Source organism: Gymnoscopelus braueri, assembly GCF_963280865.1.
Source record: "Gymnoscopelus braueri genome assembly, chromosome: 1".
Taxonomy (NCBI): Eukaryota; Metazoa; Chordata; class Actinopteri; order Myctophiformes; family Myctophidae; genus Gymnoscopelus; species Gymnoscopelus braueri.
The window spans coordinates 20,496,110-20,523,787 of NC_137603.1; the positions used below are offsets into that span (position 1 = coordinate 20,496,110).

The window sequence follows — 27,678 nt, forward strand, 5'->3', positions numbered from 1 at the left end:
CTACCTGACACCAGGGTCTAAATGTCTCAATTGAAGAGGAGGGAGACCACCTCCAACCACTACAGATATGCTAGTTATATTGTATTAACCTCGTTAAAATATTTCACAGCTCAACTATGCACACCTATATACAGTAGGTGGTCCTTGTAGTCATTGCAATACGAACCTGCACATTAAACACAACACGGCAACGGGCTGCAATATTTCAATATTACTGTACGGATATTCTCACCTCAGTCTACTCTTTATACAAATAGCATGGTCCAATCAGATGGCCAAGTATAAACAGAAGACATGTGAACCCACAACAAGACACCAAAATGAGTGATATACTGTAGATGTAAATGTGAATGTGTGTCTCAGCGAATGTGGGAATGTGTTAATAGGGACGGCAGCAGCCTAGAGACTCTAAAAAACGGACTAGGAACCGGAAGGGTGCAGGTTTGAATCAGTGGACTACTTGCTGGGATAATTTGCGTGCCGAGAGTGAATGAGAAGCACAATCCCCTTCCTGTTGAGATGGCCCTTTGAGCAAGGCACCCAGTTGCTCCAGTGGAAATGCCGAGTGGCCATCGGTAGAAGCCTGTGGCCAACAGTAGAAGACTGCGATCGTACTGTGTGTTAGGGCTTTCACGACTAGAGATTTTTACTGGTCGACTAATTTGACCCAGTGGTAGTCGACTAGTCGATATTTACCTTTTATTTTTTTTGCCATTGTTTTAATGCCATTACTATTATTATTATCCTCCTGCCTTTATTTTTATGCCGTTTTAAGGGAAGCGCTTCTGGCACAGCAGCACAGCAGCACAGCAGCGTCTCCAAGGATCCTCAAAAGGGGGTTATTGCCCAATAATAGGCTATTATTGGGCATACTTTGGATAAAAAATAAAGGCAGGAGGATAATAATAATAGTAATGGGCCATTACTATGGCATTAAAACAATGGGAAAAAAAACAAAAAAAACTATTCGACTAGTACCACTACCAACAAGGTCGACTAGTGGTTATACTGGCCCTACTGTGTGTCTTGAATGAATAAAAGGTTGAAATAATTCATTAAATTATGTCGTTTTTTCTCATTCTCGCCCAGGCGATCTGGTGTCGCGAGCGATGCATCACATGCAGCGTCTGTGCGCTGGCACCGGCAGCCCGCTCTGCCCGAGCCCTGCTCGCTCTGCCAGTCAGCCACCAGTATCCTGGGCCCCTGACGCTCTGCACACGCTCTACTACTTCCTGTCCAGCCCTCAGATGGAGTCCCTTGAGAACCCCAACCTGGAGCCTCCCGCCATGACCCTCAGCAGGGAGAGGTATAAAGGATTGATAGTAATAGTAACCAAAATGGACCTGGTTTCATTTGTATACTCTTAACACTGAGGACTTTACAGTGTAGATTGGGTCCCAGAGATTTAAACAAATAATATCAAATGGGGGTTAATGGCCTAATTCATATCAAACAAGGGGTCCTTGAATAAAAAAAAAGGTTGAGAATCCCTGCTGTAGGTACAGTAGGTGTGTATGTTTGAGAGCATAGTATCAGTGTTCAATTACAAGGTAGTACCGTAACCTTTATGCGGATTCAATTGGATAGAAAGGATAGAAAGATGAGGGAAAAAAAGGTGTGAAATTTGCCTGGTCCTGTAGGTAGTGGCTGAGGTTTTTGTTGTGTGTCTGTGTGGTTATGCGTTGGTATGTCATGAGCAGAAATGACTGGAAGTAGAGGTGGCTGTGTGAGTTATCGGCCATAACCACATTTATCGTCTCCCTCCAGCTGGTATGAATTATCAGCACGAGCCTCGATAATCTGCCAGTTCTCCCTTTCCATAACGAGCCCTACCTCAACAAGCACAACGCCTGGATCCAGGCCAGTGTTTCTCAATCACCGGGAACCAAAAGTTGGCGTTGATAACATTTGATGGGGTTGTAAACAAACAATGACCAAATTAAACAAAGGAATGCTGTAACATTGACTCCATTGGGTCTTTATCAGTATTGTCGACGTCAAGAAAGAGATTTAATTTATTGTCTGCAAATTTTGCCCATTCTGTCTATAAACCACAGGCATATTCTAAAAAGTACTTGTATACATTTTAAGCTGCTCCTTAAATTGTGAAGTGTTGGGCACTTAGAAAAGCGCTATTATAAATCTGAGCTATTATTATTATTGTTATTATTAAATTGTGGAAAATAATAACCCAAACCATAAAACATGGCAACCTAGAGGGGTGCGTAATTGAGCTGTGTTTTCAGCACTTACCTTTTCACATTAGCCTTGCAGCGCTCAACTGATAATTTAACCACTTTAACCCTCCGCTTCCCTATTTTGGGCATGTCATTATATGTGATTGTCTTTTTTCTTTTCTTAAATTGCAAAAATAGCCACTCTACAAGCTCGCAACGCTTCGCTGTGCAGCTCTTTGTGAACTTGGATACTTAAGCTATGTTGTGAACATTTTAGAAATTATTTTGAAATAATGTGATTTTTTAAATTTTGTTTTATTTGTTTATGTTTTGAACATTTGTGATGTTCTGCAGTAGAACACCACAGATCTAAACTGTGCTGATGGTATGCCCCCCCCCCCCAGACCTTTCTACCTCCTGCCCCCCCTCATGGAGTGGATCAGGATTGCTGTGGTGCACGCAGAGCATCGACGCAGCCTATTGGTGGACAGCGATGATGTCAGACAGACAGCGAGGCAACTCCTCCCTGGAGTAGACTGTGAGCCCAGACAGCTAAAGTAAGCTAATAACAAAGTGTTTGGGTTAATGTCACATCTAAATTTGAATGCTGGATACTCATTTTATATTTGAATGGAGGTGAATTGAAGTTAAAAGTCCACATTAAATATTATATTAGTAAATGGATGGTGTTTTGTCACTGAAGGTGTTTCTCTCTCTCTGTTTGTTTGTTTTTATCTTGTTTATCTTTGTTTCTATTGACGTTCTCTCCTCAGGTCAGAGTACTGCTTCCACTCATTCAGGGGTCTGGATGCGGAGGCTGCCTCACATAAGTTCCAAGTGGACCTGGGCTTCAGGATGCTGTCATGTGGGCGAGTGGACCTGCTCCGCCAGGCCACACAACTTCTGGGCACCAAAGGTCTCGACACAATGGATGACCAGGTGAGTGTGCGTGTGTGTGTGTGTGTGTGTGTGCGTGTGTGTGTGTGCATGTGCGTGTGCGTGTGCGTGTGCGTGTGCGTGTGCGTGTGTGTGTGTGTGCAGGGTTAGGGTGAATGTTTTTTTCACCATGAATTCACAGTCATTTTGTTTGATACAGTGCACCACATACTGAACATGTTCAGTGAATATGGACTACATACTAAACACTTAATTTATGCAGCAGCAAATCATTATGGGGATTGTTAAAATGTCTACCGACGTCAGCAGTATATTCAAATAATTATTGCAATTGCACTACAGATCTGAGTACTTTTTACATACAAACACTAGCAAATAATTTAAAGTCACATGTAATATGTTAATGTTTGACCTCATACTGTAGCTAATAACGCTGCACTCTCTTATAAAAGCATCTTTGTGTATGTCACCCCTTAGGGTATGACTCCTCTAATGTACGCATCGTCAGCAGGAGACGAGGCCTTGGTTCAGATGCTAGTGGAGGCTGGTGCTAAGCTAGACCTGCAGGTAAGCCCACCTGGTAACCCACAGTAGACCTGCAGATAAACACATCTGTCCATTTCACTTGATATAATGGCTAGACTGAAATGCCTTAAAAGATATCAGGTAAATCTAACAATCAGTCCAAAAATGAATCAGCAAACAGTGTGGGTAGACTAAAATAGGCAAACTATTCACAATGGAATATTATCCTTAAAAATCTAAGAAGCTTAAGTTATTATGTTTAGTTTTATCCTATGGTAGCACTGTGTCTACATTGCATCTGACTGGCTGGCTGTTGTTGACCATCCAAACCTACTCACTTGGGGTCAGATTTATTCTGGATAAGAGCATTAGGCAAATGAATAAAAAGAGAAAACTGATATTCATGTTGACTTGTTTGAAGCAGAGCCTCTACTACCTTGTAATTGATGGCCAGGTTCATTTGTAGACCTGGCATCCTATAGTGTGTATAGTTTCAATGTATAGATTATAGATGTTTTTATATTATACTGTTTAGACTGATTACAGGTTCTTGGTTACCTATGCACCTACTGTAGATTACTATTTATATGCATTTTGATGTATTGCCTCGTGTTTACCTTGATTAGTATTACTGTAAATCGCTCTGGATTAAGAGCATCTGTAAATTGTAATTGTAAATTGATGCATGGACTGAGAATTGCACTTGGCATTGCGTGTGCAGTATGTTGTTGACACAATATCAGGTGTAGGAAGTGTATTTTGCATTTTGCAGAATGTTGACCACTGATCACACCACACCATAATGTCGGTTGGAATCCAGCTTCCGACCAGCGGTCGATACAGAACATGGAATCATTTTCTTACAGTGCAGATTTTATTCAACATGCTGCTGTTTCCTCTTTGCGTTGCTTCAGATCCCAGGCTGTTCCCCTAGACATCCGTGTGTCCACCCTGGCAGCAGACGCTGGGTGGCACTCACCTTCGCTGTGCTGCACGGGCATCTCTCCGTGGCTCAGGTACGACCACTCTCTGCTGCAGTATGTGCACCAGTATCTTAAATCAGTAACGGGTAGGTGAGATACTGCCAGTTTCTCAACTGATCCTTGGATGTACTGAATGGTGTCAACGTGTTCTCACGAAAAATGGAATATGATATCCTATGAAAAGTGATGGCTGTCTTATTCGTAATATATAATAACTGCAAATGTTTAAATATTTTTTTGCCGTTACAATAATTTAGCTGAAGTTAGGCAGTTTTTCTTTGGTTAACCCTTTAAGACCTGAGGCCGATTCTACAAAAATGTCTTCTAAATCCTAACAGTTTTTTGAAAAAACGTATGTTTCTATATCAGTGGTTCTCAAACTTTATCATCTCAAGGACTCCCAAAATTATATGTTTTTGGCCGCTGACCCCCATCTCAAAATATTTTGTTCCAGGGACCCCCAGAAGCAACGATTTGTGTTAAAAATGTTTGCTTTAAAACATTTAAAATGTTTAAAAGATTTGCACACATTTTCAAGATTTTTCAAAAATAGCAGATCTACAAGCTTGTATATCTGCTATTTTTGAATAGCCCAAAGTGTAAAATAATGCTTTTTAGCTCAAATCAAACAGACACAGATGCGTTCCAGGTCCTAATGGGTCAAGGTTAGGGTTATGGGTACGGTTAGTTTCATGCCAATGTCTTTCTTTTGAGTTGCAACAGCATTTTAATTGTACATTAGCATACAAAATAAGGTATAGTACTTTAATAGCCATAACTATTTTCTGCTAAATCAGGCTCATAGTATATATATACTTCTGCACATACAGTATACAGTATATAAGGAACAACACAGGTTGGTGAAAATATGATCCAATTATTATGGGGCGTTTGTCAACATACAGGATGTAAAGTAATCACACAAAACATGAGTTTGTCCTCCCACTCATGTCATCAGAAAGCTGTTTATACAGTTCCACCTGGTGTTAAATATAGCTCAATGAATGAACATAGATGAAAATAAAGTAATGGCATTGCCCAAAACTGAGAGAGTTTGGTGGGGAGACAGTGAGTGTGTGTCTAATGTGTTTTATATTTAGTTGCACCCGGGCACGAAAAATTGCAGATCTAAAAGCTCTCAACACACCACAGCACGACACATAGTGAGCTTGTATATCCGCTATTTGTATATCGGTTTGTGACACCCACACGCGACTCAGTATAACTCAGGCTTTTCTTGTGCTTGTTAGCTGTTGTTGGAGGCGGGGGCAGATGTGGAGGGGGGAGCCATGATGGACGATCAGGACAGCTGTGCCGAGACACCACTCCAGCTGGCTTCTGCTGCAGGTGAATGGCCACACATAAGCACGCACGCACACACACGCACACACTGAGGAGGCTCATGCCCTTCAATGTGTGCGACAAGTTGCTGCAGGTGTTCTTACTGTTCTACCAGTTTGCAGTAGCCACTGTACTCTTCTTTGCCGTGGTTTGTTGGGAAGGGGGGACACTGTCAAACTGAAGCTGGTGAAGAAGGCTTGTAGCATCCTTGCGGAAGGAAGGAGGAGGAGGAGCAAGGGCGTCATTTGGGGTCTCAGGGGATGGCAAATGTTCACATTTAACCTCAAATGTATAGTTATTTTATGCATATTTTCCCCAACTCCTCAACTTTTTAGCAGATTAATCTGATTTCAGATCATCGCTGAGTGCATTTTCAAAGTCTAGATGAAAAAAAAGTCTAGTCTTACCTGTACCTCTTCTGTGTTTCATTCTTATTGCTGGACAGACACACACGGACAGGGGCGAAAACATAGTCTCTGGCCTTCGGCCGTCCGGCCTGGCGGAAACTATAAAGATGTATCTTAACTAAGTTCTGTAGTCTTTCACATACACATACATAAATACAGAGAGGTGCTTGTATCCGGGGTCCTATGACAATCACGCAGGACCCCTTATTTAATAAACCATAAGTTCTACAGTACTAATGCGTCTTTGCATGGACCTTGGAATTCCCTATTTGGAGCTTGTCTCTTAGTACATCTGATTGTTGAACAATTGTTCTTCATCTTTTTAAGGTTTCTATGAGATGGTGAGCCTGCTCCTTGCCCACGGAGCAGATCCTCTGCTCAGAGTGCATCATGGGAGTTCTCTGACATCGCCACTGTACGAGGATATGAACTGTTTCAGCTATGCTGCTGCACATGGACACAGGTGGGCTATTTTCAAACATTTTTGTACTTTTACTTTTGGTACTTAAGTACATTTTGATACCAATACCCTTGTACTTTTACTCAAGTAAATGTTTAATTCCGGACTTTTACTTGTAACTTCTACATTGCAGTATTGATACTTTTACTTAAGTAAAACATTTGAGTACTTTTTCCACCACTGATAATAATAATAATAATGACCAGCCTCATTCTGACCACTCTGACTTAAATTAACACTCCAGATTTAGTACAGCAGGTGTTCTAACTTATCTACAGTAGCCTATATAGAAACATTCTGTATTGCAGCTTTTCTGATCACTCTGCACTGCTGTACCTAATGTACAGAGACAGTGCCTTTGAGGTTTATTGGAATTATGTGTGATTCTTTTATTCTTTAGTTTTGTCGGAATGTTGAATCATCTATTTTACTTGATTTATGTTTCAAAATTTTCCCTGCCACTGCAATGACTACATCTCCCCTCAGGGATTAATAGTTTCACGGTGTCTTGTACAGAAATGTGCTGAGGAGGCTGCTGATGCAGCCACAGCAGAGAAAGGAGGACATCCTGTCTCTGGAGGAGATGTTGGCTGAAGGAGTGGAGGAGGCGGAGGAGGGAGGTGACGCTCACAAACAGACATCCACCCTCAGTGCTCCACCCAGCCCTGCTGCTCCCAGGCTATGTAAGGCCAGGATGAGGGCTCTGCAACAGGCTGCCTACTACAGTGCTGAGCACGGGTACCTGGATGTCACCATGGAGCTCAGAGCAATGGGTACACATGCTATTATTATTAACCTGCCCGCAGCAATGTATGGCAGGGCCTTGCAATCGGTCCTGTAGTGTTGATTTTGACACAAAATTTTGATTTAGTTTTAGTCATATTTTAGTCATCTGAAATGTTTTAGTTTTTGTCTAGTTTTAGTCGACTAAATCTACAGTTGATTTAGTCGACTAAAATGTATTTTGGCGGTGCCTTGATGGCGTCGTAATGGCAGATTTTACACTTGGTTGCATGCTGAAAATAGCAGATGTACAAGCTCACAACGCATCGCAGCGCGACACGTTGTGAGCTTGTATATCTGCTATTTTCAGACACCCGAGCGTAACCAAACATAAAATGACTTGTCTTTTAGTTCTACTGGATCTCTTCTCCACTAGTCCCTCATTTTAGTCTAGTTTTTATTTGTTGACAAAATTGTCAATTTATTTAGACTTTATAGAGTTTTCATTTAGTTTTTATCTTCAGTGAAAAAGGGTAGTCGACGAACATTTTTCACGGCTGGTAATGTGGTCGTTTGTATCTGAGAAATGGGAGTACTGGTGATGTTGGTTAGGTTTCAAAAGTTAAAATTAATATATAGTTTTAAATGGTAAATGGTGCATTTATATAGCGCTTTTATCCAAAGCGCTTTACATAGATTGTGCATTACATTCACCCACCGATGGCGGAGGAAACCATGCAAGGCACCAACCTGCTCATCGGGAGCAATTAGGGGTTCAGTGTCTTGCTCAAGGACACTTCGACACTAACTCTGGGGGAGCCCGGGATCGAACTGGAAACCTCACGGCTTCCATCCGGCCGCTCTACCGGCCACTCTACCCCTGAGCCACTGCCGTTTTAATATTGTGTTATTTATTAAAAGTGCACAGATAACAGATATATGCGCCACTTCCTGGTTTCAGTCAAGCCTTGGTTTCAGTCTGTATCCATAATCTATGACATCACTTCCCCTCCCCTCTCTACCATGTGCTAACATTCCTCCTCCTTCTCCTCCTCTGTCCAGGAGTTCCATGGAGGCTCCATGTGTGGCTGGAGACTCTACAGAGATGTCAGAAGCTGTCCAGGGATGAGGTGATCCTCTCCCTCCTCACAGAGTTCTCCTCTGTCAGGGCCGAGGACTACAGCCAGGAGCTCATCTCCACAGGCCTGCCCCTCATGTTCAGCATGCTCGTCACCAGCAAGGTAACACAGAGATGTTTTATATACATTATGTCAAGTCTTCATACTAAAGTGTTTTTGTGGTGCACTTTTTCCTCTTTAGGGCTACATTTCATGTTAACCAGGAAGCAGTGTTGATTTTGACATCAAATTTTGATTTAGTCTTTTGAACAAAATTCCATTTAGTTTTAGTCATATTTTAGTCATCTGATGTTTGTTTTACTGTTAGTCTAGTTTTAGTCGACTAAATATCATAAGAATAGTCGACTAAAACTGCAGTTGATTTAGTCGACTAAAATGAATTTTGGCGGTGCCTTGATGCCGTCATAATGGCTGATTTTACACTTTTACAACGTCGCGTTGCGACGCGTTGTGAGCTTGTAGATCTGCTATTTTCAGATCGCAACACCCGAGCGCAACCAAACATAAAATCTTTTCTTCTGTAGGACTATGTGATTACGAGGAAGTTGGCGTCCGTGTTTTCCCACTGTTATGGAAAAACCCCTGTTCCATCCATACCCCCCATGGACATCACTCTGTCTACACAACTAGGTAACAAACGTTCTTACAGTGATATTGATTGATTGAATACTTTATCAACAAGATTGTGAACACACATTCATTGCCAGGGGCTTTCTAATGCTGGCAGGTAGCTTCTGCCAGCATTTTTAAGCATTCTGACATGCATTTTTCAAGAACCACAGAATATTTATCTCCAGTATGATCGATCCCCTGATGGTTGCTAATCACAGAGGAAATCACTGTGCTTCGTGAAATAAAATAAAATGTCATCGTGACCTCCCGTTCTCTTGTTATACCCAGCTGAAAATAGCATGTTTTGCTAAAAGTACACAGGAGCCGATAAAAATAAGTTAAATGGGTCAATACGTTCGGATGCAGCCAAACCAGATGAGCCTCGTCATACGTTTAAACACGATAGTAGCTCAGGAGATAGTGTGGCCATCTTGGAATCGGAAGATTCCCAGTTAGATCCCCGGCTCCTCCTGGCTGCATGTCCTTGAGCAAGTACAGTAGCTCTATATTGTGATAGTAATCATATAGAGTGTTTGTTCAGTAACAGGAGTCTCCCTGTCTCTCCAGCTCTGTAGTAAACAGAAAATGAATTTTTAACTATACACTTTTTATTTTAACCAAAAAATATCACGTACCCTGCCTTTTAAAGCACAATCAAAATGATTCAGCAATAAACAAAGTGGACTATTTGCAGCTACACATCCTGTCACAGTGTTACCAAACCATGTATCAGGGGGCACCACAATATCAATATCAGTCTTTCTGTGTGTTTCATTTACAGTTACCAATTTGTCTCTCTGCTCAGATTGTCACTTCCTGAACAACAGAGAGATGTCGGACGTGGTGTTTGTGGTGGAGGGCCGTCCCTTCTACTCCCACCGGGTGCTCCTGATGTCTGCCTCTGAGAGGTCGGTGCCATTCAAGTGTTCACATCAACCTGAGTGTGGACTTATTGTGCCTCATAACATACATTTCTATCACAGTAAAATCCTGAATGTTAATTGAATTGTATAATTGTAAATTAAAGTGTAAAAATGGATACTTACAGAAAAACGTAAGTGTTAATTGAACATTCAAGATCTTAACCACTTCGAGTCTAAGATTAACCACTTCGAGTCAGATGCTTTGTCTATTAACAATGTATGGTGTGCTGTATGAATGGATTTCAGGGAACCCACCAAAAAAGCGTAGCTCACACACTTTTATTGTGGGCAAGGGAAGGAAAACAAAGTTGTCAGTTGTTAAGTTTATATACGTTTTTATTTTATTCATTGGGTTGTCACAACGGCAGATATAATATTTCTTGCATGAATCTCTACTGACCTGGTGGCTAAACCAGTTAGACCTTAACTGGTATAAATCTGTGTACTTTAGTACACTTTTCTATATAGCCAATGGCCATCTGCATGTTCTCTCTGAAACATATGAATTCTTTGTCTTCTCTCCGATCAGATTTCGTCTCCTGCTAAGCGACTCACCTGAACAAGGCACCATTCACATCAGTCATATCAGCTACGGCACGTTCCAGGTAGGATGGGTTGTAACTAAGAACTATAATACGTGCCATTTAAGATAAGCACCTACTGTACGCACATAATAACCTAGCTTAGATGTGAGAGGGACGATATGTCAAAATATCGGCCACCGTCAGCCCAAATATCGGCGATTTCCAACACGTTTGCACGACAAAAGCAATTCACGTGAGACCCCCGTCCCTCAGTCGCTCCCCAACCCCATACATGCACAGTGCCAGTGGCAGGTTACTATACATGCTGTCAGTATGAGGAACAGAGAGAGTATGAGACAACTCCAATGGGACAGAGACTTGACGTGAATGTTGAAATAAATACTGTGTCGAAGCAACGTTCAAGCAGTGTAGACACTAGATCCTAGAGTACCAATATGAACCCTTTATGTGGGTGCAATTTACACCATTGATGACAGCAATCTCTCTCTCTCTCTCTCTCAGCGTCTCTCTCTCCCTCCCTCGAAAGGGACTCGCAAAGTTGAAAAAAATGAGTGTGGGGCAGCGAAAACCGAACGCTATATTTCTAATTGTACTGTTTGATTGAATGGTGATACAAACAATACTGACAAGGAATTCACACTTTTGGGGTGCCAGAGGTTTATTAAAACAGGGTACATCTGGTGCCGGCATTCTTACCGTTTACGGCTGTAGACGCCACGACGTGGACACGGATGTAAACAAAAGCTGCGTGCACGATGGTCGAGGGTCCCGACTAACGCCTGGAACAATAATATTTCTAACGCGATCCTCCATTGCAGAGTGATCGCCCATCGAAAACGGCTCGTTTCCACCACGTTAAAAAAGAAATGGAGATATGAAGCTTTTTCTCAAGGAGTTATAATGGGTGCGGACGGGAGGTTGTTTTTTTGGCACGGATCCACTTCCGTCCTCTCCTTCTTTCAAGCTCCGTGAATCATTCCAAAGTTGCGTTAGAGCGCCCCACGTGGAAAAATAAATAAATCTCTTCACGTAGATCTCCGGTTTTGGCACTCACTCAACGCGACTATTTACAAAACCATAGATATACGGTTTTGGCACCCAATGTGTTAACAGATTTTGCAGATTTCTGAGAAATTCCAGTGACAGCAATCAGTTCGGTGATTGCAGGATGTTATGAGACCGGAGATATGCATCGTCAAGCGAGGCTTTTATACAGACCATCTAGATAGGTTTCACTTTTGTAGGCCTATTTGACGGCGAATAGGTGAAGGTTTTGCTCTCAAACCGTAGAGATAAAGAGACACATAGGAAACCAAAAACTATTCCATCTCACCTCTGCCGATTGCCAATATATTTCCCAAGCCTAGTGTGGAGAGAGTGGATGAGGTGTTATCAATGACATTTACACTCTGTGGACTGTGGTAGCCTTTAATCTACAATAGTTCACTTAATGGCCATATCATTTTAATCAGCATGACGTGGAGAGTCGCATCATATTTTTTGTATCTTGGCAAAAGTAATGTACTGGTAATGTATAGATACTAGTACTGGATCATATTAATTCTTTATACTATACATCTTGTGCAAATCGGTCATATTTAATATAATGAAGTCATATCAAGTCATCCTGTTTATTTGACCCTCCAGATGATGATGAAATCTCTATACTGTGGAGGAACAGAAGGAGTCACTGTGTCATCTTCTGATGCCCTAAAGGTGAGAACCATTCACCTGTTGCCCCGCCAACAATGATTTTAGGGGGACAGTATAATGTAGCCGAATGTAGCTACAAATTGTGTATCTGAAAGTTGCTCTGCTTGTCTTGTATGTAGCTGCTGCCGGTGGCCAGTTTCTTCCAGCTAAAGGGTCTGGAGAGATGCTGTGAGATGCAGCTTTCACAAAGTCTGACTCTGGATAATGCTGTTAGCATCTACCACACTGCTAAGGTAAGAGCTCTTTCTATGTGGAAATTGAAAACAAAACAAAAATGTCCTCTTAAACCATACAGGAAAAGAAACAACATTTAACGTATTTCAGAATAAGAAAACAAAAAAACTAGAAAAGTGTGCTCCTCGGGAGCAGTTCGGCTTGCCGTCCCAAGGCCTGAAAACCTATTCATAGCCACTTAGAATGGGATCTGAAAAATCAAACTTACACATCTTGATCACATGACCCCAGAGATATTGTGTACCGATTTGTGTGAGTTTTGGACACCGATTTGAAAAAATTGGGATGGAGGTTCTTCCATGGTTTAGTGGGAATGTGCGTGCAAAGTTTCCCAGAAATCGGGACTGCATTCATGATCGATGCGTGACATCTTGTGCATAACCCCCACAAACTTTTGAAGCCAATCATAGTAGAAACCAAAAATTTGTTTCACAAAAATCTGTCTCATGGTGGCACTATAACTGGCTGATTTGAAAACAAAATTGGGTGGAGATCCTTCCTTGGCCTACTGGGAGTGTGCGTGCAAAGTTTCCCGCCGATCGGTCCAGCGGTGCTTGTAGCATGCCGTGCAAAACGGGCCCCTCCAGCAAACTTTTAAAGCCTATCGTCGTCAATCGGAATAGAATCCGAAAGATCTGACGGATACATCTTGATGACATGACTACATAGATAATGTGAACAAATTCAGGTGAGGTTTGGACAAAATCATTATGAGTAGTAGCAAAAACTACTCCTACGCAACATGGCAGAAAACATGCCCAAGAAGTTTGATTGTATGACCTAAGGTTCAAGAGCTCTAGGCCAAAACGTGAATCTGCCAACGTGAAAAATTCAGGGCAGAGGTTTTTCCTTGGCCTAGAGTCTAGAGAGTGAGAGTGTGCATGCAAAGTTTCAGCGATCAGTCAAGTTACAGGCCAAATCGTGAATCGGCCTGTTATAGCGCCACCATGAGGCTGATTTAAAAAATGCAAGAAAGGCATTTCTTCCTTGGCCTAGTGGGGATGTGCGTGCTATGTTTCGCGGCAATCGGATTCATGATTTGAGGCATTTTGTTCAAAATGGGCCACTCCTGCAAACTTTGGAAGCCAATCTTAGCCAATCAGGATGGAATATGAAAAATATGACAGATCTGTGTTGATCACATGACTATAGAAATAATGTGTATAGCGATTTGCGTGAAGTTTGGGCAAAATCTGTAGGAGTAATATTTAAAAAAACAAAAATAGCAAAAATCGCAGATCGGTCCAACAGTGCCGGAGATTACCTGCTCACCGACATACGGACATACATGCACACACAAGGACGGATGGACGGGGGGGCGAATATATATATATATATAAAATATATAAATATTTTTAGTAGGCAAAATATATCTAAATTGTTTGAGAAAATGTATTTCCATGGTTCAAAGTATATTTTGGCCAGTTCTTTTATGTTTTAAAACGTAAATGTATTTTGTTCACACAAGTAATCAGTGTAAGTGTACTTACCTATTTAGCAGTTATAGAAAGAGTGCCTATTTTACAGTAGTTGCGTGCAGTGTGTACCAAAATTATCTGATCTACAAGCTCACAAGATCAGATATTTTCGGAGTAGCACCACGGTGTGAGAGAGAGGGGAGAAACAGAGCTAGAGACATTTTCATGTAGATTTCAGTAAGCAGTTTAGCAGATAAAATACAGTATTCTCAACAGGATGTAGTGCATCATAGCCTTCGCCTGCCATTCTTATATCCAATTGGAGCTCCGAGAACGCATGGATGTGCATGATGTTGATGAATATGTCTCACTGGCTCACACCTAATTCTCAACTAATACCTGTGATTCAAATTTTATGGAAGCTGAGCCGACACTCCGATTGGTTTCATTAATGTAACACCCTAGACACAGCCAGGACTAATTCAGGGCCACTTAGCGCATTGCTCTCGGCGCAACTGAAAATAGCAAAATAGCGCTGGGACAAACCCCCACGGTGCAAGTTAAAAGTAGGGTAAGTGATTTACTTTGGTTAAAGTAAGTGTTAAATAGCTCTATATTCTGATAGTACTCATTGCTATAGAGTGTTTGTTCAGTAAAACAAACACTCTATGTCTCTCCAGCTCTTTATTAAACAGGAAATGCATTTTCAGTGCTCTCTCCTGATTGGCTTGAATGTTGTCACCTCCCTGAAAATGTACTATATTCTGTTTACTAAAGAGCTGGAGAGACCCCTGTGACCGAACAAACGCTCTGTAGCAATGATTACTATCAGAATATAGTACCCAAACATATCACTTACCCTACCTTTAAGTTGAGTCGTCAAAATAGGGCCCCTAAGTATGCGGAGACAAACTCATGTCAATATGTACTGTATAGCTAGTGACAATAACAATTTAGCGGTGTATTGTACAACCTTGTGTGTGTGTGTGTGTGTGTGTGTGTGTGTGTGTGTGTGTGTGTGTGTGTGTGTGTGTGTGTGTGTGTGTGTGTGTGTGTGTGTGTGTGTGTGTGTGTGTGTGTGTGTGTGTGTGTGTAGCGGCATGGTGCACTAGAACTACAAAGGTACTGCGACGGGTTCTTCCTTCAGAACATGGAGCCGTTTCTGGAAAGAGAGGACTTCCACAGGCTGCTGCTGGGAGGAGCCAGTGAAGACCTGCTCTACCCGGGGGGGACAGACACCCACGACCGGCCCAGAGGGGACAAACTGTCGTCCCCCGTCCTCCTCCGGGACCTGGAGACCACTCTGGTCCACAGACTTTACACACTGTACTCCACCTGTAGAGAGTAGAGAACTACAACAACCGCCAACATCGCCATCGAGTAATATAAAAAAGTAGCTCAAAACTCAAAAGAACTCAAAAGTAACTCAAAAGAACACAAATGATTGGGACTACTTACCACATTGTTCTCATTAACCCATTCAGACCGGGGACGCATCTGTATCATTTTAAGATTTCTTTGAATATATATATATTCTTTAACACATTGGGTGCCAGAGGTTTATTAAAATTATTATACGTTGAGTGCCTGGATTTTTAACAATTTTTGAACCTTTTTCAAGTAGTCACAAAATATTTTCAGTGATCACCGTCCTCACGGTGATCCCCTCATTACACACATACAGGTCTCGTACAATCGGGGGGAAAAAATTAAAAACATTCGGTAATCCGTTCCATAGTTGCAGCCAGTTGAAAATAGTTAAAAATACATTGTAAAAAAAAGGAGCCGAGATACAGGTTTTTTAAGTCATAAGTTAACCAGGAAGTGGATTGGAGTCTAAATCTTTGAAAAATTATTACTCCTTTTTTTTCATTTTATTTTTCAAAAACAGTATATATACGGTTTTGGCACTCAACAGCTGTATTTGAAAAGAAGTATATATACGGTTTTGGCACCCAATGTGTTAAAAGCAAAAAAAAATAACTCAAATCTTTGCTTCTGGGGATTCTACAAAATTAATGTCTTCAAAATCCTAACAGTTTTTTTTATTTTTTTATTATGTTGCTATAATATCAGTGGTTCTCAAACTTTTTTTCATGTCAAGGACCACCCAAAATGTTGTTCCAAGGACCCCCCAGAAGCAAAGATTTGGGTTAAAAAATTTCGCTTTAAAATAAAATAAATATATTAATTTGCACACATTTTCTCGATTTTTCAAAAATAGCAGATCTACAAGCTCATAGTCACTCGGTGCCGCGCTATGAGCTTGCATATCTGCTATTTTTGAATAGCCAAAGTGTAAAATAATGCTTTTTATAGCTCAAATAAAAAAAATGACACAGATGCGTTCCAGGTCTTAGAAAGCTAGAAAGTTAGAAAGCCATTCCAGTATTTAAAAAAAAAATCCATGGATTTGAAAATTCTGTGTATATATAATTAGCATGTAAGATATTATGTACATATTTTTTTGTTAATAAAACATCTTTGCGTAAAGTCGCACATCTCTCACACACACACACAAACCCATATTTCCAAAGCCAACAGATTTATTTCCTTTAGCACTGAAGTTGTTCACAGTAACATCAACAAGGGGAATACATTGCCATGTGGTTAAATCCTGCGTCGCTACTATTAGCGCTCCCGTACTCAAGTCCATTCAGTGTGTGCTCTTGGATTCCCACAGTAGAAAAACAAAAGGAGGAAACCAAAACGATGATGGGTATTGCTTAGAGGTTGTTCTCTCCGATACCAGTTCGTTCCCCACCTAGCCGAGGTGTGAGCGAGCGACCGGCGGCCATCAGCCAGGTCCTTTTCTCTTTGAGAGAATGAGTCAGGAGAATGCATTTGCACAGTCACTGCATGTGCACAGAAATCAAACGGTAAAGGAATGGTGGGAAGGAAGGTGGGGTGGGGGGGGGTTGGGGGATACCAAACTTGAAAGGCAAATTTTAAAAGAAAAAAGTGTAAACTAAATGCACGTAAAACAACAGAAAAATGAGCAACAAGGGAAAAAGAAGGGGAATGGAAAGAGTAGACAGGGTGAAGGAGGGGAAGGGAGAACGATTTCCAACGACGACATGCAAAGAAAAGACGGATGTCGGAACATGCAAACAACCGTACGAGGTCAAAGCTAAGAGAGTAGGAATCCCCTTGTTTGTTTTTTTTTGTTTTCTTTTTGGTTTTTTTTAAATAAGCTTGTCAGCAAAGTCGGCTTATTTACAGGATGAGTTGGTGGGTGTTTTCTTGTGGTTGGAGTCATCATACGCACAGGAAAGAGGGAAACTTGACAAATATCAACAAAGGGTTTGTTCATCTCAGAAGAGGCTAGTCTACATTCTTAAATTACGGTAAATCACCCCCGAACAAAACAAAAACAAATAACTATATTACAAGCTTTTTTCTCATCAAATAAAAAGGCAAAGGAAACTAAGATGGTGAATGTTCACAGATATTTTACAAGAATATTCTGAATGGTCAATAACTTAAACATGGCAAAAATATCCTTAAATTATTTTAGGAAACCTTTTTCTACATCTGTCGTATAAATAACAAAATAATAAATTAATAACCAAAAATGACAAAATACAATAAAGTACAAAAATATACACAGAAGTTCAATGTGGTCTGAAACCTGCAGATTACTTCAAAGGAATGTGAACAAAACAATAAGAATAAAATAAGAATAAAACATGGATCTGCAAAAATGTTAACCGCACATCAAAAAAGTGCAAAGGAAGATGACATGATACAGACAAGACTTTGTCCAGGAACAGAACAGAGAAAAATAAACAACATGGCAACACGACTCTCCTAAACATAATGTCACGACTACACTTTGTTTTTGTACATACAGAACATTATTTAGCCTGTACACAAGAATAAATTCATTCATTTATGCAATATCCCCTTCCCTCCCCCAAAAGTCCTTTTTGTCAACAGGATGTCTTTATTAAGCCACGTGGCCGGCACAGACTGTTTAAAATCCCCTTGTTTCACCACGAAAGACTAAAGTTAAAAAGAGTTTACAATCCAGCCAGCGTCCGTCGTCGAGGCTCACAGGGACACATTCTCTTCCTGACGTTCAGTAGCCACTGGTCCTTGTTTCAGTTTGTCCTTTACATCCCGCAAATAGGAATCATGTCTGCTTGTTAGTGTGTGTCTTTATGTAGGGATGTGTGTGTGTATGATTGTGTAAGGTGTGCATGTATGTTGAAATGCGATTATGTACGCGTCTACATCCTGTGTGTGTATACAGTATGTGTCAGGGGTGTCTGCAGGTATCAAGACATTTGAACTCATTGGGTGCCATTAACGTGTTTCACGTGTTTTTGATTAAAATAAAAAAACTCAACTTTGAAGCCAAGATATCATTATCTGAAGATTTGCAGCTCCATCCACTCCTTGTTTAACTTATAACTGAAAAAGGCTGTATCTCGCTTCCTAAGCACTTTTTTTTTACTTTGAAAAAATAAAAAAATAAAAATCGTAATGGCCAGAAATAGATATTAATAATTTGGGCACTCAATGAGTTAATGACAGCTAGAATAAAATTCTAAGACTAAACTTGCAACGGAAATAAACATGCTACGATCTGTCTTGGGACATCGCAAGTAGCATTAGCTCTGTAAAGAACGGAGCAATTGAATTGAAGACTTGGTTGGCAATGCGCTTGAATACTGTCTGTGCTTCTCGCTTTGCATTATGGGAATCCCATTGTACTAACCTTGAAACATTTGCAATGAATTCATCCGACTTCAGAGACATGAATATTCACTTTTCTCAAAGCATTTATGGTTAAACTTAGCATGTGCCCATGAAGCCGTTTGCCAGCTTGGCTATCTAGTGTAGAGAACGCAGATTGTTACCTCGCTTGAATCCGACTGAAGCAGAAAGGAAAAAAAGATGTCATATCAGAATTGCTCCTACTGACAGTAATACTGTATCCGTTTATTAGGTTCCCAACACTGCCTGGTAACGTACTGTAGAAGCACCCATGAACTCTTGCCTAAAAAGGATCCATAACATTTAAAAAAAAAGTTCATCTTTTGATAAAACTCATTTGCACCACATAGTCAGACTACTTTGACCTTTCACATTTATTTAACTATTTATTTTAAGCCTTTTTAAGGACCTGCAGACACCCTGTGTGTGTGTGTGTGTGTGTGTGTGTGTGTGTGTGTGTGTGTGTGTGTGTGTGTGTGTGTGTGTGTGTGTGTGTGTGTGTGTGTGTGTGTGTGTGTGTGTGTGTGTGTGTGTGTGTGTGTGTGTGTGTGTGTGTCTGTGTGTCTGTGTGTCTGTGTGTTTGTGTACATGCTCATGAATATATAGGGGAAAGAGGTCGAGGAGGGGGGGGTGCATTGTAATACTTTTGACAAACATCATTGTCTTAAGGCGTTTCTTCAATAAGTATATCTCTGTGTTCGGCCAGAGGGAGCAAAGCAACGGGAACCAAAGAAAAAGGGGAAGCGCCTCTCACTTACAGTCCTCTAGGGGTCGCTGTTGGGGTGTTGTGGCAGTGGTGGATGTGTGGGGACAGGCTGGGGGAGATGGGTGGTGGGTATGTGTGTGGGGGGTGGGGGGGGGGGTGTAGTGTAGTCTCTCTTTCCGTCTTTTCTCTGGTGTCTGGCCGGCCTTGAGCGTGATGTTGTGGGAGAGAGAAGTGAGGGGCAGAGTCGGCCATCTTGCAGAGTGGATGAGTGGAGCTAATAGTTTTTATGGATGATCCCTGGTGGCAGAGACAAGTCAAGCCGTCACACACACACACACGAGCACTCACACACAAGCACTCACACACACACACACTGCCCCGAGACTGACCCCCACCCCCTTAACCCACACAGAGTGGGTCACAGAGTGGGTGGAGGTATATTAGCTACATGTGCTACTGATGGTAAAATACTCATTCACATCCTCCAAACTCAAATAGTCATTCCTGTTATTATGCAGTACAAAAAAAGGTTTATAGGCAATAGTCAAAAAGTAGATATTCTCTCTATTTTCTTTTTTTCTACACTCCTACAGTAACTAAAGGGCAAAAGGCTAACAGCTGTCCTTTGACATTTTTATCTTCTTGGTGGGGTGGGGGGTGAGGGAGGGGGGAGGGTGGTCATATGTGTTTATTGTATGACCTGATAACTGGTTTACTGACTAGTCATGCAAAGGCTAGCTCTCTCCTTTCACGGCTGTTCCTGTGTCCTGCTGCCGGCGGCAGGCGTCACTGTTTTTTGTTCTTTCCCGGGGGCGGGGCACTTAGAGTCAGTGGTGGGGGGCGGGGGGGCCTGGCTGGGTCTGCTGCTGGGGGCATGCTTGGTGGTGGGGGGACTAGGCGTGGCGGGGGCGCCAGCAGGCGAGGGGGGCGTGGCCTGGGTGTTCTTCTCGTCTGAAAAAAGCTGTTTAATTACGTCAAAGAAGTTACTCAACGGGCTGCCTACACAGACGGGAAGAAAAGAAACAAAAAGAGAGAGAGAGACAGAGAGAAAACAAACGACAACATGAGCAATGGGTTATACGGGAGGAAGAGGAGGTGATGGTGGTATGAGAAGAGGAAGGGACCAAAGGCCAGAGAGAAAGAGACTGTAAAACCACTTTGGTTACCGTGTTAGTATCTACACCATTAAATCCACAGTGTTCATTTAATTCTGAAGAAAACAGTATATTTTGTATACATTCAGAGTTAAATCAACACTCTGGATACGGCGTAGCAGTGGCTGGAAGCGTGGGGCTTGGCGTTAGTGGTTATGGTCAAAGGGCCACAAGCGAGCAAAAATTATCTAGATCAGTGGTTTTCAACCCTTTTCATGCCAAGGACCCCTAAATTGATATACATTTGGCCGCGGGCCCCCATCTGAAAATGTTTTGTGCCAGGGACCCCCAGAAGCAAAGATTTGAGTTGACAAATGTTCAATTAAAAAATAGATATATATTCAAAGATATGCACACATTTTCAAGATATTTCAAAAATAGCAGATCTACAAGCTCATAGCGCGGCACTCGGTGCCGCGCTATGAGCTTGTATATCTGCTATTTTTGAATAGCCAAAGCTACGTGGTTAAAATGATTGTGACACTATGTCAACTAATTTTGCTGGGGACCCCCTGGTACCCCCTCAAGGACCACTGGTTGAGAACCACTGATCTAGATAATAGTAACATTATCAAAATGAAGAGATCAGTGTTGGTTTTTCAGTCTCAGAATCAACTGTCCCAGGTACCACTGGAGAGTTAATGGGAGCCCTGGAATGCTAGCTAGAACAATTCCAGCAGGTTAACACTGGCGTGGAAAACTAAAATAAAGATTTTGTGCACTATCAAAAAGGGAATGACAGCAAAAGATCAGGAATAGTGATGTATAAATATCTGATTATGACTTTTTTGTTTTGTTTTGTTAATTAGCATTCCTAATTACTTTAGGAATGCTTTCCAAGGCTCCGGGTAACTCCCCATCTTCTCTGCACAAACAATCCATTCAATACACAGACTCTCTGGTCAGTGTGTTAAAACAACCACCAGTGAAGACAAACATGCAAACCAATACAACACAACTGGAACACATCCCAAAAAGGTTACACTTCATTGATAAAAAATGCATTTGATTTAGTTGTAACGTTCACCATCAGTGTTGCTTAAGTCGAGTCCCATAACTTACCCATCATGCTTTGTGGCAGTGACATACTGGAGTGTGATTTCAAAGATTTCTGGTATAAAATTTGACGCATTTATGTTTCTCCTTTTGATTTCAAATATGGAAGAGCTGCAGGTGGTGGGGTAGAACTGAATAAAGAACATTCCCATGCAAAGATATGTGGTGGTGTTCATTTTAAGGGCTTCACGTTTGTGCATATTAACATATATACTGTAGACAGACATACAGTACACAACCGCACAGCACACACACACGCGCACACACACACACACACACACACACGCACACGCACACGCACACGCACACACAAGGTTGTGCCAGTGAGAGTGTGGTCAAGGGAGTTGTTTCCAGTGAGGCAGACTGTGTTACAGAGCCAGAAGGGGGGGGGGGGGGGTCCCAGGCTCTCTGGGTCTTACCACGCTTGGACGGTATGGAGGCTGAGCGCTGGGAACCATCTGGGAGCACATAGTACATGATGGGGGTCATGATATAACACCAGGGAAGATGCACTGAGGCCTAGTAGTGCATCAACAACCTGGATCTGAACACCAGCAGTCTCCCATGTGGGAAAACCAAACATCTATCATTCATCCAAAGCGGACTGAATGTAGTGCCAACTAGGGCTGTCACGATTACAAATTTAAATTGACGATGAATTATCACTCAAATAATTGCGATTAACGATTTAAATTGTGTTTCTGTCGCTGAAAATTAATGGAACATTATGAATAAAAATGACATTTCTCTTTGGCTTTTAGTTTTCGTAAACAAAAGTTGCACAGGGCAGATACAACACAAATAACACATATTTAATAACTTTAAATTACTTTAAACATGAATTACTTTACTTTAAACATGTTAAAAAATGACATATATTTTTAAAAAATGACAAAAATAGTGGAAATAGCCGATCTATAAGCTCAAAACGCTTCGCATCACGACACGTTTATATATGTCATTTTTATATATATGTCATTTTTTAACATGGAATTGATTATGACGATTCTGCAAAAATAATTGCGATTATATAAAATAATTGTGATTATACAAAATAATTGCGATTAGACCAGTGTTTATCAACCCTGGCAAACGTCCCAATTTTGGGCCGGGGCTACTGCTGAGGTGTGCCGCGCCGTTTGAAGAAGGTTTGAAAAAATATCCTTTTTTTTTGTTTTTTGTTTTTTTACAATAATAATAATCAGGCATGCAAACAGCCCCGAGGTGAAAAGGGTGACAACATGCTGTTTTTTTTTCGGGTCACTATTGCCCTATTTGGATTCAAAACGGCTATTGTAGCTGAAAAGCTACAAGTTTGCATGTCTGAATAATGCAAAAACAGAAATATTTGTTTGCATTTGCTTTTTTTTCTCCCCCATATATTTTCATAATAAAAAAGTGCGTATCTTATCGAAGTTGTGTGCCCAATATCGTATCGTATCGTTTCGTGAAATTAGTGTATCGGCACACCCCTAGTGTGTGTGTATATATATATACCGTATATATATATATATATATAATTATATATATATATATACCGTATATCTAGGTGTGCCCTGGGATCTTTTGGCTATGCCAGGTGTGCCTTGGCACAAAAAAGGTTGATAAACACTGGATTAGACGATTATGTAATAATTGTGACAGGCCTAGTGCCAACCCTGCACTGTTGTCCTAGGGAGGATGTAGCTAATCGCATGATGTCTCCTTCAATACATATGGAGTCACCACTGCCAGCCGCTTCTTTTCACCTGCCAGTGAGGAGTTTCACCAGGAAAGAGATGTTCTTGATTAACGGTGTTGTTGTTGTGTGCTGAAAATAGCAGATCTAAAAGCTCACAGGATGCAGCAGGTTGTGAGCTTGTAGATCGGCAATATTTGGCGCTCAACACCGTCGTAAGATGAAGGATATATCGTGCTTCACACATGGCACAAGTGTATATCTTCCCCAGATATCCTCCTATACTGAAGCGGTACTACTGACCAACCACCAGGGGCCGCTAGTGCAGCGGCATGGGCATTATCCCTTGCCAGCTTAAACACTGGCAATTGTGTTCATTTGAGCGCCTGGCAATGCCAGAGGCCAAGTGTATGAACACTCTGACACTCTTCTCTCAAATGCTGCCAGATGACGCACACACACGCACACACACACACACACACACACACACACACACACACACACACACACACACACACACACACACAGTGTTCAAGTCCATCTACCCCCAATTTGAGCAGGTTTTTTAAGTATTATGCACACACACACACATACAAACATACACACACACATTCAAAAACACACTCACGCATACAGAGAATTTTGGAGTCAGCTTTTCATTCTGCATCAACTTGTACACTCAGACGTGTACAAACATACACACACAGATACATGTGCATTCTCTCTCTCTCTCTCTCTCTCTCTCTCTCTCTCTCTCTCTCTCTCTCTCTCTCTCTCTCTCTCTCTCTCTCTCTCTCTCTCTCTCTCTCTCTCTCTCTCATACACACACAATAAGGGTGTCAAAAGATGTGTCAAAAGACGTGTTTAGTAAGTGTTTTGAGGCACAGCAACCGTAAAGGGACAAAATGCACTGCATGCAATGTCTTTTCTTTTCTGGGCGCAAAGAAACATAACTGCATCCGTTTGCTTCATCATTGTCAGCATATCACTGTGAATATATAACATGCGTTCATAGTTAGTACTGTATGTTCATCCAGTATGTAGAAGTCACACACTGTTTAAGTGTGTGCGTGCACGTGGAATTCACCCAGAACCATCGATAAGCATAATAGTTTGGCCAGTTTAGGCTTCAGGCTAGTTGATCACTTTTATTGGTGAATGGTGATACACCGTAGATGTCATTTGCACCATTAGCACCATCTGATTTTCAATAGTTATGTAATGTTCCCATCCAAGACCTTTGATTTGCAGTGATTTATCACACTAGAAATAATTGATGGAAAAGGAAAATTTGGCCTCATGTTTCTGCATTAGGATGTGGTAGAATTTTGGCGATAAAAAGTCATGTGATAAATATTATATATATATATGTAATCGGTCCTTCTGTCTGTTACACAAAATAGCTGTTAAACAAAATATGGATGGCTGGAAGGAGATAATTATGTTTTTGGTTAAAAGTTCAAGGTCACAGTGAATGTGAGGGTATCCGAGTACGGAAAGGTAATATTCAAGGTCAAGGCCAACATTACATAATAATAGTCGCATCTCAAATTGTTCTTGCAAATGTGCATTTGGTTCAGCTCGCCTGGTGGAAACGTGGCAAGTTCTAATTTTACTTTTAGGGAACAATTAATAAAAACTAATAAAAACTATTGGAAAACAACTAATTAAGAGAAACATTGCTCTGGTGAAGAGGGTATATATTTTTCCAAACAGTATGTGCTGTATACATGGCTCTGGGTTTGCATTCCACTGGGCATGCTACTGATTCAGTCCATCTGGATGGTGGTAGAGTCAGCTGGGGATGATAGGAAGCAGGGTGGTATGAGCTGAGAGGCCAGAGGGTGGAGAGAGAGAGAGAGAGAGAGAGAGAGAGAGAGAGAGAGAGAGAGAGAGAGAGAGAGACAGAGAAATAATAGACAGATATTTAAAAGTATAACGACAGACAGAGAGAGTTAAATAAATGGTACAGTAGACTGCCAGGTAGAGAGACAGATAGAGAGACAGACAAAGAGGTAAGCAGATGGCAGATAGCGAGATAGATAGACAGACAGGCAGGCAGACAGACAGACATACAGAGAGAGGTAGTGTGGCCAGGGTTGCCAGATCTGCTTGTTATAATTTCTCCGCAAGATTTTATTTGAAAATAGCCGATCTACAAGCTCACAACGCGTCGCATCGCGACGCGTTGTGAGCTTGTAGATCTGCTATTTTCAAATAGCTGATGTATATGTTAAAGTGCTCATGTGGCCCATAGTCCCTTCTGTTGGGCTGGTTTTCCTAGACCCTGGTCGCTTGTTTCTCTCACAGAATCTGGCAACACTGAGTGTGGCTGAGATGTGGGTTATTGACACATCTACATGGTGAGAGTGAGTGACAGTGCATACAGTGCCTGATAACAGTTCCCATCTGTGGCAGTGGCTAGTCAGACTTCTATATGTCATTATGCTGATATTAAATACAGTATAGAATCCTTCATAAGATAACATAACTATAATACTAATACATAATTGCCACTAACTTGAGTCACCTTATCGCACCGAGCTGCTTATTGTCATGTACTACCCTGCTCCACCACCAGAGGGGACCATTATCAAGTAAATAACCCACAAATACAAGAAACAACTCTTTTCACACTACGAAGACAAAACTAACAAGGACAAAGAACACAACATAGTCTGTCTTTTACTTCCATATTTTTCTTATCATCCATCTATCCATAGGCAGCCCAAAATGTGCAGTTATATCGGACGTGATTTCAAACAGTTGTAGGGTGGGGGTGGGGGAGGGGCGTGGGGTGTTTTCTGTGGAGAGAAGCTACAGTACCAGTAGTCGAGTTCATCATTGACACCTGTCTATCCTTTTACACATGTCTATTTTGCATAATCTATATCTCTGCTGTCCGGCAGAAACCCGCTAACTCCAAAATGTTCATTTTTCAGGAAAAAGAAAAAAAGTAAGAGTTAGGAGGTTTTGTTCACCACTGATAAGAACAGCTGAATGGACCTCCAAGCTCACAATGAGGTTGGAGGTCAAAAGGGGGTGGAGCCTGGAGTCAGCAAAACCGGTGGAGTTAGCTGAAAGTTTGAGGATCCAATGGAGTTAGCTGGTCTTGTCAGAAGCGCTTTTTAATGCTTTTAATTGATTTTCATTGGTTCAATATTTTTACCAACACACAGACATAAAGGGCGTTCAATGGACCTGATTTATGGGGGGAAAAAAGCAAAAGCGTCAAAATGGAGTTAGCTGGTTTCTGCCGGACAGAAACGATATATTTTATACTAGAATAGAACATGTTTCTAAAACGTTCAAACCTTTCCCCTCTTTCAATACTATTTAACAGTATCTAAGTAAGTAAACCTTGAACAAAATGAACAGTATGTCTGACTGTTCCACTTTGTGCCTCTGTCCCTGGGCGAGATTCATTACCTGTATTATAACAGTGATAATGACAACATACCAATCTCACTCTCTAAGTGAATGTGTGGCAAGCGTGTCAGCGTTGAGCGCTTTGTGCATCTGTACACGTGTCTGAGCACCATGTTGCATGTGTTTAGGCGTGTGCCATGGCAGGGCATGCACGTGGAGATGCTGTGGGCTTTAAGCGTGTGGTGGTGAGCTGAGCCGAGCCGATCCGAGCCGAGTGGGCCGTGTGCTGTAAGGATTCTGTGCCAGGATGCTGAGAGAGAGAGGGGGGGGGGGGTGACTAGCTGGCAAAGGGAGAAAGGGGAATGGACTTACCAGATATTTGTGGCTGAGCCCCTGGCTGGTCACAGCTGAGGAGCTGGGCTTGGATGGTCTCGACCACGCGCTTAAAACGCCGGCTGGGACCTTCAGGAGAGACAGACGAGGAGAGAGAAAGACACCCGGCAGTGTTAAGTACGTTGATCAAAGGACAATATGGGAGAAGAAAAAAGATATGCACACCTGATCATGCTCCTGTGGATATTCATTACATTACCACCACAAGTTGACATTTTGAGCACCAAGCTCTTCCTCAGGAAAACACATTGGCACTAGTTCTGGAGGCCACTGGTATATTCTCAAAAAGCAAAGATGGGTATAACCACTTAAACCCGGGTCTCCTCCTGCATGGGAAACCAAACATCCAACACTCATGCAAAGGGAGATTTTAGGCCCCTGGACATCAGCACTGTGTGTGTGTGTGTGTGTGTGTGTGTGTGTGTGTGTGTGTGTGTGTGTGTGTGTGTGTGTGTGTGTGTGTGTGTGTGTGCGTGTGCGTGCAGCCTGATCTCACACAATTT

The 27,678-nt window shown here is 41.7% G+C and overlaps 2 protein-coding genes across 2 annotated transcripts in view; one reads left to right on the top strand and one right to left on the bottom strand.

The window, feature by feature from the left end:
- Window positions 1-15,586, top strand: part of LOC308091808 (ankyrin repeat and BTB/POZ domain-containing protein 2-like) — a 28,489-nt gene extending 12,903 nt beyond the window's left edge. The window contains exons 4-18 of the mRNA XM_080437534.1: window positions 1,090-1,306; window positions 2,582-2,734; window positions 2,951-3,116; window positions 3,552-3,641; window positions 4,514-4,615; window positions 5,833-5,929; window positions 6,658-6,793; window positions 7,307-7,563; window positions 8,576-8,754; window positions 9,177-9,282; window positions 10,070-10,172; window positions 10,717-10,792; window positions 12,380-12,448; window positions 12,565-12,678; window positions 15,194-15,586. Of these exons, the coding sequence (XP_080293660.1) occupies window positions 1,090-1,306; window positions 2,582-2,734; window positions 2,951-3,116; window positions 3,552-3,641; window positions 4,514-4,615; window positions 5,833-5,929; window positions 6,658-6,793; window positions 7,307-7,563; window positions 8,576-8,754; window positions 9,177-9,282; window positions 10,070-10,172; window positions 10,717-10,792; window positions 12,380-12,448; window positions 12,565-12,678; window positions 15,194-15,445 (2,117 nt within the window). The 3' untranslated portion in view covers window positions 15,446-15,586. The remainder of the gene's footprint in view (window positions 1-1,089; window positions 1,307-2,581; window positions 2,735-2,950; window positions 3,117-3,551; window positions 3,642-4,513; window positions 4,616-5,832; window positions 5,930-6,657; window positions 6,794-7,306; window positions 7,564-8,575; window positions 8,755-9,176; window positions 9,283-10,069; window positions 10,173-10,716; window positions 10,793-12,379; window positions 12,449-12,564; window positions 12,679-15,193) is intronic.
- A 4,687-nt stretch (window positions 15,587-20,273) lies between these two features.
- Window positions 20,274-27,678, bottom strand: part of brsk2b (BR serine/threonine kinase 2b) — a gene marked incomplete at both ends in the record, with an annotated part of 128,807 nt that continues 121,402 nt past the window's right edge. The window contains 3 exons of the mRNA XM_080444050.1: window positions 20,274-20,524; window positions 22,155-22,193; window positions 27,155-27,244. Of these exons, the coding sequence (XP_080300176.1) occupies window positions 20,274-20,524; window positions 22,155-22,193; window positions 27,155-27,244 (380 nt within the window). The remainder of the gene's footprint in view (window positions 20,525-22,154; window positions 22,194-27,154; window positions 27,245-27,678) is intronic.